General features: G+C 43.9%; 1 protein-coding gene across 2 annotated transcripts in view; it reads right to left on the reverse strand.

Annotated features, from left to right (window-relative positions):
- Positions 1-231: 231 nt before the first annotated feature.
- LOC129863640 (LIM domain transcription factor LMO4-B-like) overlaps positions 232-12,884 on the reverse strand; it is a 35,176-nt gene continuing 22,523 nt past the window's right edge. The window contains exons 2-5 of one of the 2 annotated variants that reach the window (XM_055935766.1): positions 12,633-12,875; positions 2,099-2,195; positions 1,781-1,939; positions 232-1,574 (exon numbers count right to left, since the gene is read on the reverse strand). In XM_055935766.1, the coding sequence (XP_055791741.1) occupies positions 1,566-1,574; positions 1,781-1,939; positions 2,099-2,195; positions 12,633-12,868 (501 nt within the window). In that variant the 5' untranslated portion in view covers positions 12,869-12,875 and the 3' untranslated portion in view covers positions 232-1,565. Of the gene's footprint in view, positions 1,575-1,774; positions 1,940-2,098; positions 2,196-12,632; positions 12,876-12,884 lie in introns of those variants that run through there. The other variant, XM_055935767.1, reaches the window with a different exon arrangement.

Consider the following 12,884-nt stretch of genomic DNA (forward strand, 5'->3'; position numbering starts at 1 on the left):
GGACCTTTAACGCATACCACTTAGATATCTTCTGTAATGGCCCCGGATCAAGTCTTTGAAATCAGCCGTCTTAGTCCAAGTCCTGGAGCATTACCGAAGCTACGTTTCGGCGTGAAAGGGATATGTGTCACACCTCGCTACACACATGCACGCCACTCTCCCTCATCCTGCGGCACGTAAATATTATCGAACCAGTCACTCGTTAAGACGTGACACAGGTGACTCGCGATATTAGGAGTATAGTTATTATGAAATGTTTTACAGCATTTGAAATGGGCCTCTGCTTGAGACAAAGGCCACACAACGACAAAATTCAACCATAGAGCACACAATACAATTATTGCACTAGAAAAAAATATATACAGTTATTACTTCTCTCCATCCCCATGCCGCTCCCCTATTCCCTCAACCTGGATCGTGTTCAGTAGGTACCAAACGGAAGAAAACAGCCTGAACCAGGTAGGGACTACCTGAACTTCTCCAATAAGAAACATTTATTTTTCTTTTCAGAAACTGCTACAGTGAGCCCTACTCAACATGACCCAGGTTAAATGTGGACCAGTTCAACTTGGACCTTCTCCTCTTCCACCACCACACATACGAGAATACATTTAGGACGTATGGAGCACTGCTGCGAAGTCATGTTGGAATTACAATTGTCACTGGAGTAAAAAATATTTGAAAAACGACAAATTACAAAATGCATAATTTCTATGTTCACATAAACATGAGTAAATGTCCTAACCCCAGAAGCCATTTTCACCTGAAAACATAACTAAATATCAAAGAAAATCTACAAAAAGGCAACCACTTGTAGTACAAAAGAATCATGGGACTAAAAGGTGTGTTGATGAATATTCTATAGACTTTCTTACATTTTGTACACAGAGAGTATATATTTTTTATGTAAATGAGACATCCAGCCAGGTGTATTTGATCTTTACTTGTTCGGCCCAACTCACCAGTCGAGTGAACCACAGCTACGGCAGCATAGCACTGCAACCACAGTATTTCCTGTTTCTCGCAACACATGAAAGGGTCTAGAGAGTCTGAGCTCAGAAAGTGGTGCATCTGTGTATTCGTGTGGCCTGTCTTGTTTGAATGTGCTCTTCCTGTTTTAAGAGTCAGTATACTGTAGCTTGGTTGAAGCAGCCCCTGACCAGAACCAGTTTATACGTGTTTCCGTATTAGTCCGTGTCATCTCTCTCCCTGTAGTGTTATGTGCTGGCTAAGGAAAGTGAAAGGTCCATCACTGGAAATGCCCTAGTCCTCCTCTCAGGGCATGGACACTGGCTTGACAGTATAAATCATCCTCATCAATAGTCTTTCCCTCCTCAGCATCTTCCCCTTGAAGGTTGAGAACATGATTCTCTATGAACAGAAGAAATATCATTTTGTTGGGAATGAAAGCCACTGGACACTGGCAGCAGTATCCGGAGTATGGATTTTGGAATATCGAAGGGATGGATGGTGTAGGACAAACTTAAAGATGGAGGAGGAAGAGCAGGATGTGAGGGAAAAGGCACACGTTGCTTTGTCATCCATCCTTCTTCATCCATCCTTCTTCAGCACACCTGAGATCAGGAGAAAGAGGTGATTAATGATAAGCATTGATTACGCAAAGACCGTTAAGACAACCACAGTTCAACACCACCTTCAAAAACTATGACCAAAACAGTAAATTCATTCATTAAACCACATGGATTCTTAACACATAAGGGACAATCAACCACAAACTGTGTAGTTCTATCAAAACACGGTCCGGAGCACATCCTCATACCTTCTGGTCAGGCATCATGCCGTTCCCCTGCAGTGGGGTCATGTGACTGCGGAGTAGAGCGCCCCCTGGCCTGTCGTGCTCACAGAAGATGGTGCCGTTAACGTAGTGGAAGCGGTCGCCCGGCACTAGCCGGTTCCTACAGGTGGCACAGGTGAAACACTGCAGAGGGAGGGACAAAGGAAAAATGGAGGAAGGAGTTGTTTAATGAAACAGTTTAAGAATGAGCAACAGAAGCATGGGTCAAAGGGCCCTTAAATATTTAGCTTTTGCAGATTCTGTTGGCGTCGGTCTTTACTTTCAGGCTGAAGTTAGTCTTACCTTGAGGTGGTACACGTTGCCCTGTGCCCGCATCACCATCTCACTGGCAGGGATGGACTGGCCACAGGCGCTGCATGCCCCGCTGTGCCCGAACAGCCTGCGGGTCAACCCAAACAAACTGTGTCAGACAACTGCAACCACTTAACCTTCAACAGATTGGGAACATGTGGTGACTTGGTCAATGACAATGATGCTGTGGTTCAGTACCACTCTCGGCCTTCAACAGCTGATTCTATTCAGCTTACCCTTTCCCGATCCTAACTAGAACCAACTCAAGCAATTAATGCTAAATAGTTCTCAGAGAAGTGGTTGAAGTCATGAATTAAGTAGGAGTCCAGAATGACTGAATGGGAGGGATGCAGCATGGAATGGTGCTGGTGGTGGTGCTGTGACGTGACTCAGGTCTTGTGGTGCTCAGCTGACGAATACAGATTCCAGGTGGGGGTTGAGCTGTAGATGAAGTCCATGGCAGGCTACTGGGAGAGCCCAGAAATATGTTTCAGCTGAAACTGGTGAAGAACCCGGATTAAGGATTTTTCTTCACGAGTCAGTGAATATCTTTTGTAGGTGCCAGTGATAATGTCTGTTTGGTGTGAAGCGTAAGAAAACAATGTGATCCGCTATTGGACTATTTTTGGTGAACTACATATTGCCTTGCTCCTGTCAAACACTTAGCCTCCTCCTCGGAGCGTGACCAAGTAAGTAAACTCAGCAAAAAAAGAAACGTCCCTTTTTTAGGACCCTGTCTTTCAAAGATATTTGGATTTTTACGAATTAACTAGACAGATCTTCATTGTAAAGTGGTTTAACACTGTTTCCCCATGCTTGTTCAATGAACCATAAACAATTATTGTGGAATGGTCGTTAAAACCTGTTTGGGATAGGGGGCAGCATTTTCACGTTCGGATGAAAAGCATACCCAGAGTAAACTGCCTGCTACTTCAGGCCCAGAAGCTCATATATGCATATTATTAGTAGGTTTTGATAGAAAACACTCTGAAGTTTCTAAAAATGTTTGAATGATGTCTGTGAGTATAACAGCACTCATATGGCAAGCGAAAACCTGAAAAGAAATCCAACCAGGAAGTGGGAAATCTGAGGTTTGTAGTTTTTCAACTCATTGCCTATCCAATATACAATGTCTATGGGGTCATATTGCACTTTCTAAGGCTTCCACTAGATGTCAACAGTCGTTAGAACCTTGTTTCAGGCTTCTACTGTGAAGGGGGAGAGAATAAGAGCTGTTTGACTAAGATGTCTGACAGAATGCCATGAGCTAAGTCAGGCGAGCGGCCGTGAGAGCGAGCTGCGTTCATTTTAATTTCTAAAGACAAAGGAATTGTCCGGTTGAAAGATTATTGAAGATTTATGATAAAAACATCCTAAATAATGATTCTATACATCGTTTGACATGTTTCTACGAACTGTAATAGAACGTTTTTGACTTTGTCTGGACTTCCGTTCGTGCCTGGTGAATTTAACGCGCTAACAAAAAGGGAGGTATTTGGACAAAGATGAACTTTATTGAACAAAACCAACATTTATTGTGGAACTGGGATTTATGGGAGTGCATTCTAATGAAGATCATCAAAGGTAAGGGAATATTTATAACGCTAATTCTGACTTTTACTGACTCCACAACATGTATGGCTATCTGTATGGCTTGTTTTTGTGGCTTAGCGCTGTACTCAGATTATTGCATGGCGTGCTTTTTCCGAAAGGCTTTTTTGAAATCTGACACAGCGGTTGCATTAACTTCTCTCGGATATGTGGCAGTCTTTTCACGTCTGGATGAAGCGTGTCCAAAGTAAACTGCCTGCTACTCAGGCCCAGAAGACATGCATATTATTAGAAACCACTCTGAAGTTTCTAAAACTGTTTGAATCATGTCTGCGAGTATACCAGAAATTATTTGGCAGGCAAGACCCGGAGGACAAACCATTCAGATCTTCTTTTTTTTTTTTTGTTTTTTTTGAGGTCACTCTTTTCAATGAGTTTTCATTGGGAATCCAGATTCCTAAGGGACCTTCTTGCAGTTCCTATCGCTTCCACTGGATGACAACAGTCTAGAAATTTGTTGAGGTTTTTCCTTTGAGAAATGAAGAAGTAGCACTGTTCAGAATGAAGCTGGAGGGAAGTGTACTCTTTGTTAGAGGCGCGTAACACTTTGTTTTCCTCCGGTATTGAACACAGATCATCCTGTCTTAAAATATATCAATTATTTAGTAAAAAAATACCTAAAGTTGTATTACAAAAGTAGTTTGAAATGTTTGGACAAAGCTTACAGGTAACTTATGAGATATTTTTTAATCACGTTGCACAAGTTGGAACCGGTGTTTTTCTGGATCAAACACGCCAAATAAATTGACATTTTGGATATATATCGACGGAATTAATCGAACAAAAATGACCATTTGTGATGTTTATGGGACATATTGGAGTGCCAACAGAAGAAGCTCGTCAAAGGTAAGGCATGAATTATATCTTTATTTCTGCGTTTTGTGTCGCGCCTGGAGGGTTGAAATAGGACTGTCTGTGTTTATTTACTGGGGTGCTGTCCTCAGATAATAGCATCGTTTGCTTTTGCCCTAAAGCCTTTTTGAAATCTGACATGTTGGCTGGATTCACAACAAGTGTAGCTATAATTTGGTGTATTGCATGTGTGATTTCATGAAAGTAAAATTTTTATAGTAATTTATTTGAATTTGGCGCTCTGCATTTTCACTGGATGTTGGCCGGTGGGACGCTAGCGTCCCACATATCCCAGAGAGGTTAAGAAGAAGTATATCTTTAATTCTATGCATAACACTTGTATCTTATCAAAGTTTAAGATGAGTATTTCTGTAAATTGATGTGGCTCTCTGCAAATTTGCTGGATGTTTTCGAGGCACAACATTACTGACCATAACACGCCAATGTAACCTGAGATTTCTGGATATAAATATGAACTTTATCGAACAAAACATACATGTATTGTATAACATGAAGTCCTATGAGTGCCATCTGATGAAGATCATCAAAGATTAGTGATTAATTATATCTATTTCTGCGACTTAGCTTTAATTTGCTGTATTGCACTTGTGCATGTATGAAAGTTAAATATATCCCAAAAATATTTTTGAATTTAACACTAACATTTCAGCAGATGTTGGCTAGCTCTAGCCTTAAGACACTAACAGCTTACAGACGGTAGGCAATTAAGGTCAGTTATGAAATGTTAGGACACTAAAGAGGCCTTTCTACTGAAAAACACCAAAAGAAAGATGCCCAGGGTCAATGCTCATTTGGGTGAACGTGCCTTAGGCATGCTGCAAGGAGGCATAAGGACTGCAGATGTGGCCAGGGTAATAAATTGCAATGTCCGTACTGTGAGACGCCTAAGACAGCGCTACAGAGAGACAGAACGGACAACTGATCGTCCTCGCAGTGGCAGACCACGTGTAACACTTGCACAGGATCGGTACATCCGAACATCACACCTGCGGGACAGGTACAGGATAGCATCAACAACTGCCCGAGTTAAACCGGGAACGCACAATCCCTCCATCAGTGCTCAGACTGTCCGCAATAGGCTGAGAGAGGCTGGACTGAGGGCTTGTAGGCTTGTTGTAAGGCAGGTCCTCACCAGACATCACCAGCAACAAAGTTGCCTATGGGCACAAACCCACCGTCGCTGGACCAGACAGGACTGACAAAAAGTGCTCTTCACTGACGAGTCGCGGTTTTGTCTCACCAGGGGTGATGGTTGAACTCGCGTTTATCGTCAAAGGAATGAGCGTTACACCGAGTCCTGTACTCTAGAGCGGGATAGATTTGGAGGTGGAGGGTCCGTCATGGTCTGGGCCGGTGTGTCACAGCATCATCGGACTGAGAAGTTGTCATTGCAGGCAATTTCAACGCTGTGCGTTACAGGGAAGACATCCTCCTCCCTCATGTGGTACCCTTCCTGCAGGCTCATCCTGACATGACCCTCCAGCATGACAATGCCACCAGCCATACTGCTCATTCTGTGCGTGATTTCCTGCAAGACAGGAATGTCAGTGTTCTGCCATGGCCAGCAAAGAGCCTGGATCTCAATCCCATTGAGCATGTCTGGGACCTGTTGGATCGGAGGGTGAGGGCTAGGGCCATTCCCCCCCAGTAATGTCCGGGAACTTGCAGGTGCCCTGGTGGAAGAGTGGGGTAACATCTCACAGCAAGAACTGGCAAATCTTTTGTAATCCATGAGGAGGAGATGCACTACACTTAATGCAGCTGGTGGCCACACCAGATACTGACTGTTACTTTTGATTTTGACCCCCCCTTCCCCCTTTGTTCAGGGTCACATTCTATTTCTGTTAGTCACATGTCTGTGGAACTTGTTCAGTTTATGTCTCAGTTGTTGAATCTTATGTTCATACAAATATTTACACGTTAAGTCTGCGTTAAATAAATGCAGTTGACAGTGAGAGGACGTTTCTTTTGTTGCAGAGTTTACATGCGACTTACAAGAAACCTTCACACCACATTTAGTATAGACTACCCAGAGCCAATTTGGACCATCTCTCAGTGCCCCTAGCGTGTAAACAGTTAAACCATTCAGTCTTAATAGGAAGCCTCTTTCCTGCTCTCATTACACCCTCTTCCTTGTGAGGCCTACCATACCGGTTTTGGCTGCTATACCTCCCCCTCTATACTCTCTCCCTTGCCCTATTGATCTTAATCCAAACAGTAAATGAATAAGCAAGTGCCCGAGAAGAACCCTGTTCTCCCTAATTAAAGCTCCCTCTCCCTTTATCGGACCTCATTGGCACCGGGTCACTTGGCAATGAGGACCCACCAACTGTACTATACATATTTGATATGCTGCGAATTGCATACCGGTATGAGTTACAAATGTCTGTGAGGATGGACCTTGAAGCGTGTATGGACACGCAAGGTTCTTTCCACGAGTGTGCACTACGTTTGACGATCGTTAAGCAGCGGTGCAGAAAAACCAGATACTTGTTATATTAAATGGTGTCGATCCATATGGCTAATTAACATAGGTATTTTGGGGGCAAAAACACTTATGCAATTCCCACTCATTCTGTGATGGTTGCAATGAGGAGTTATTGGCACAGGTGTCAAGGTGAAATTAAAGCAATACAGTACATTACATTTCGCAACCATACATATTTTGAAGATCACATATACTGAACAAAAATAAATGCAACATGCAACAATTTAACTAAGTTACAGTTCATATAAGGAAATCAGTCAATTGAAATAAATAAATTAGGCCCTAATCTATGGATTTCACATAAATGGGCAGGGGCGCAGCCATGGGTGGGCCTGGATCCACCCACTGCGGCTCCAGGCCCAGCCAATCAGAAGTGCTTTATTACAGACAGAAATACTCCTCAGTTTAATCAGCTGTCCGGGTGGCTGGTCTCAGACAATCCCGCAGGTGAAGAAGCCGGATGTGGAGGTCTTGGGCTGGCATGGTTACACATGATCTGCGGTTGTGAGGCCGGTTGGACGTACTGTCAAATTCTCTAAAATGACGTTGGGGTGGCTTATGGTAGAGAAATTAACATTCCATTCTCTGGCAACAGCTCTGGTGGAGATTCCTGCAGTCAGTATGCCAATTGCATGCTCCCTCAAAACTTGAGACATCTGTGGCATTATGTTGTGTGACAAAACTGCACATTTTAAAGTTGCCTTCTATTGTCCCCAGCACAAGGTGCACCTGTGTAATGATCATGCCGTTTAATCAGCTTCTTGATATGCCACACCTGTCAGGTGGATGGATTATCTTGGCAAAGAAGAAATGCTCACTGATAGGAATGTAAACATATTTGTGCACAAATTACACTTTGTGCATATGGAAAACGTCTGGGATATTTTATTTCAGCTCATGAAAAATGGGACCAACACTTTACATGTTGCGTTTATATTTTTGTTCAGTGTAGTAGAAGTATAAGTGCTTTATTAATTCCACTGTGAGTGGCTTTAAATCCTCTGAACTATTACTAGACAAATGCACAAAGTGCCCAGAGCACTATCCAGGAGGCCTCCCTCCGTGCAGGCGCCTTTGGGCCGTGGGTTTTCAGACTGCTCCAGATCTCGCTAGAGCCTGGGCAGTGCCAACGCAGGCACCCACACAATCCCTTGTCTGTGTTATATCAGCCAGCCTCTCTGACGCGTGCGCGCGCACACACACCAGAATTTTGACTTCGATACCAATACCAGGTTTAGTATCATGATACTCAATACCAAAACGATACCACGGCAAAAAATAAATCCATTGAAAAGAACAGATTTATCATTATCAAAATGTTTTGTATAAAAATATAATAAATTAGATGTTCTAAGTCCACAACAATGCTTAAACCACATGTGATGGAGTTTGCAAAACAAAATGGCCAGTGGATTGATGCAAATTCTGCCAGGTAGGCATAACCACAAAGTAGTCTAACTTTTAATTGAGAAGGCATTTGTGAAAGCCTTTTCATCTCCCTAAAGATGGTTAGCCTATCATTAGCATTGCTAACGGCTACACAAGTTGGTAGACATACACGTGCCACGCGCGCACACAGACGGGCATTTCTGTGCTGTTGCCTCTTCAGAAGGTTTGAGGGAATACGAATCACTGATGCATTCCGTTTTAGGTCTCATGATAAACTTGGGCAAATTAACTAATTAGGTGTGCACGCAAAGCAATGCCAAACTCTCGCTTTCTTACTTACTCATTATTATTTGATTGGTTAGATCTAGCGCTTAAATCAACTCAAGCGACAGTATTAACACCAAACCAACTTACATATGTGCAGACTTCTCCAACTGCTTGAGAAAATATTTGGATATTATTTATACTTTTTATACTACAAAACGATTTAAAATGAGCTCCCAATGCATTTCAATGGCAATACAAGTCCCATAGACTGGGAAGCATTTGGAAATTTGAGCATGCATCTCCTCCACCATTTAAGCTACAGTATCAACACCAAACCAACGTTGAGACTGACGCAACTTAGATTGCCTTCATATTTTACATACCTTTTTGAATGATAACCATTTCAAATTTGCCTAACTTAACATGGGTTTCAATTAGTAATTAAATTAGTAAGATGGCACCGGAGCATAAGGCGCTTTACGTGCCCCTAACCGATTGTGTTTTTTTGTTCATTTATCTGCGTTGTTTGTAACTTATTTTTTTTACTATTTTTGTACATAATGTTGCCGCTACCGTCTCTTATGACCGAAAATGACTTCTTGACATCAGGACTGGGATTACTCACCACGGACTAGCACAATCATTTTTCTTCTTTCACGATATACGGCTCCCTCGGGAACAGGCCCCGACCCCAGTGATCTGGCGATCGAATAAACCCCCACTCCCCTCAATTCTGCTCGCAAACATGCAATCTTTGGTCAATAAAATGGACGAGCTATTGGGAAGATTAAACTACCAACGGGACATTGAAAACTGTAACATCTTATGCTTCACAGAGTCGTGACTGAACAAAGACAATATCAACATACAGCTGGTTGGTTATAAGATGTACCCGGCAGGATAGAACAGTGGCGTCTGCTAAGACAAGGGGCGGTGGTCTATGCATTTTTGTAAACAACAGCTGGTGCACAATATCTAAGGAAGTCTCGAGCCATTGCTCGCCTGAGGTAGAGTTTCTCATGATAAGCTGTAGACCACACTACCTACAGAGAGAGTTTATCTATATTCTTTGTAGCTGTTGACATACCATCACAGACTGAGGCTGGCACCAAGATGGCAATGAATGAGCTGTATTCCGCCATAAGCAAACAAGAAAAACGCTCACCCAGAGGCGGCGCTCCTAGTAACTGTCGTCACTGGCTTTATCAATAAGTGCGTCGATGATGTCGTCCCCACACTGACCGTACGTACATACCCCAACCAGAAACCATGGATTACAGGCAGCATTCGCACTGAGCTAAAGGCTAGAGTTGCCGCTTTCAAGGAGCAGGACTCTAACCCAGAAGCGTATATGAAATCCCGCTATGCCCTCTGACGAACCATCAAAAAGGAAAACGTTAATACTGGACTAAGACCGAATCGTACTACACCAGCTCTGACATTCGTCGGATGTGGCAGGGCTTGCAAACCATTACAGACAACAAAGGGAAGCACAGCATGAGAGCTGCCCAATGACACGAGCATGCGCTGACCAACTAGCAAGTGTCTTCACTGACATTTTCAACCGCTCCCTGTCCGAGTCTGTAATACCAACATGTTTTAAGCAGACCACCATAGTGCCTGTGCCCAAGAACACTAAGGTAATCTGCCTAAATCACTACTGACCCGTAGCACTCAAGTCTGCAGCCATGAAGTGCTTTGAAAGGCTGGTCATGGCTCACATCAACACCCTCTTCCCAGAAACCCTAGACCCATTCCAATTTGCATACCGCCCCAACAGATCCACAGATGATGCAGTCTCTATTGCACTCCACACTGCCCTTTCCCACCTGGACAAAAGGAACACCTACGTGAGAATGCTATTCATTGACTACAGCTCAGCGTTCAACACCATAGTGCCCTCAAAGCTCATCAATAAGCAAAGGACCCTGGGACCAAACACCTCCCTCTGCAACTAGATCCTGGACTTCCTGACGGGCCGCCCTCAAGTGGTAAGAGTAGGTAACACATCCGCCACGCTGATCCTCAACAGGGGCCCCTCAAGGGTGCGTGCTCAGCCCCCCCCCCCCCCCCCGTACCTTCCTGTTCACTCATGACTGCATGGCCAGGCACGACTCCAACACCATCAATAAATTTGAAGATGACTACAGTGGTAGGCCTGATCACCAACAACAACGATACAGCCTATAGGGAGTAGGTCAAAGACCTGGCTCTGTGGTGCCAGGACAACAACCTCTCCCTCAACGTGATCAAGACAAAGGAGATGATTGTGGTCTACAGGAAAAAAATGAAGACCGAGCACGCCCCCATTCTCATCGATAGGGCTGCAGCGGAGCAGGTTGAGAGCTTCAAGTTCCTTGGTGTCCACATCACCAACAAACTAACGTGGTCCAAGCACACCAAGACAGTCCTGAAGAGGGCATGACAAAACCTTTTCCCCTTCAGGAGACTGAAAAGTCAAAGACCCCAAGCCAAAAGACTCTTGAACATCTAGTCAAATGGCTACCCAGATTATTCACATTGCCCCTCCCCTCACCACTGCCACTCTCTATTGTAATCTATGCATAGTCACTTTAATTAACCCGACCTACATGTAAGTACCACCTCACTTAACTGGTGCCCTCGCACAATGACTCTGTACCAGCACCCCCCTGTATATATTGTTATTTTTTTACTGCTCCTCTTTAATTACTTGTTACTTAATTTCTTATCCGTATTTTTTGAAACTGCACTGTCGGTTAGGGGCTCGTAAGTAAGCATTTCACGGTAAGGTACCTGTTGTATTCTGCCCATGTGACTAATAAAATTGGAATTGATTTGAATTAGAACCCCAGTAATATAATGGTAGCTATTTAAAATAATCCTTGGCCAATTATGCCTATATAAATTAGCATCAATAAACAACTTTCACATGTTCAGGCTATCCTATCAATCAATGGATCCTTCACAATCTAGCATGCACACCACATTTTCTTCAGGAAATTTACGTTTCTAATTGGTTCAATAGATTTAGCTGATTTCCAAACGTCAGACACATTTGATGGAAGAACCCAAAGTAACAATTCTTGTACAAACCTTTTTTCATGTAGCATTGAAAAAGTACATACGTTTCAGTGTACCAGGCATCACACACACACACACGATTGGGCAAGAAATTAAGAGTAGGAGTAGGAGCAATGCAGTGGTGATGGAATTGGCTAATGTGCAGTCTATTCCCGGTTTCCTCTCACCTTACGCAACTCCTTAAGGTTTTGTCATCAAATGTCTAAAAAGTATTGAGACAGTTGGTCATGTCTTGAAAGGTTAGAGAGTTGCTGTTAAAAATCCATTGCTCCCCCGGCCCTACACACAACCCTGGTGTGTGCCTATACCCCTTCCGTAACACCCTCCTGTCGCTCTTATCCTGCCGTACCGGTTTACATTCACACACAAACACCTGGTGCCTTTACATGTGCAAAGACACATTCCTCCATTCTTCCACCTGTTTCAGAGCTGTCTGTGCTTGTTTGGACAAACATTAAGACTCATCACACGTGATCAGTTGTGGAAAGTGGATTTCTGTGGCACTTTCACTATTAACTTTGAATTTCTATTTTCATTGTCCATGTCAAAAATGGTTGACGTTAGCTAAAACATCTGAGACCGTTAACCTACAAACTACAGTCATTGCAGACTGCTGTATAACATAGTCAAATAACTTTCCCCCACGTAATTCCGCATTCCCCATATCTGTCACTCTAGTAGGGTTGATTGCAATCAAATCTCTTTCCTTTAACTGCATGACCAAAATGAACGCAGACACCACTGGCCTACCAGAGGTGAAGCTATTACCATGTTGCATCCACCACCCGAACCCCAGTCCTTTCTGATTTGAATGCTGCCTCCCCTGATGCTCACCTGATGTAGTCGTTCTTGCAGAGGATCATGCCCCCTTTGCTGTAGCAGGTGGTGCCGATCTCACCCAGCTGGGCGTGGCAGCAGGAGCACTTGAGGCAGCGCGTGTGCCAGTAGCGCTCCATGGAGAAGAGCAGGAAGCGGTCGGCGATGCGCCCGCCGCAGCCCGCGCAGGACCTGCCTGACGAGCCGCCGCCTGTCACCGCCACGGCTGATGCCTCCACCCGGCTGTTCACCATGGCTCGCCTGGAGATA

This window comes from Salvelinus fontinalis, chromosome 10 (genome assembly GCF_029448725.1).
Source record: "Salvelinus fontinalis isolate EN_2023a chromosome 10, ASM2944872v1, whole genome shotgun sequence".
Taxonomy (NCBI): domain Eukaryota; kingdom Metazoa; phylum Chordata; class Actinopteri; order Salmoniformes; family Salmonidae; genus Salvelinus; species Salvelinus fontinalis.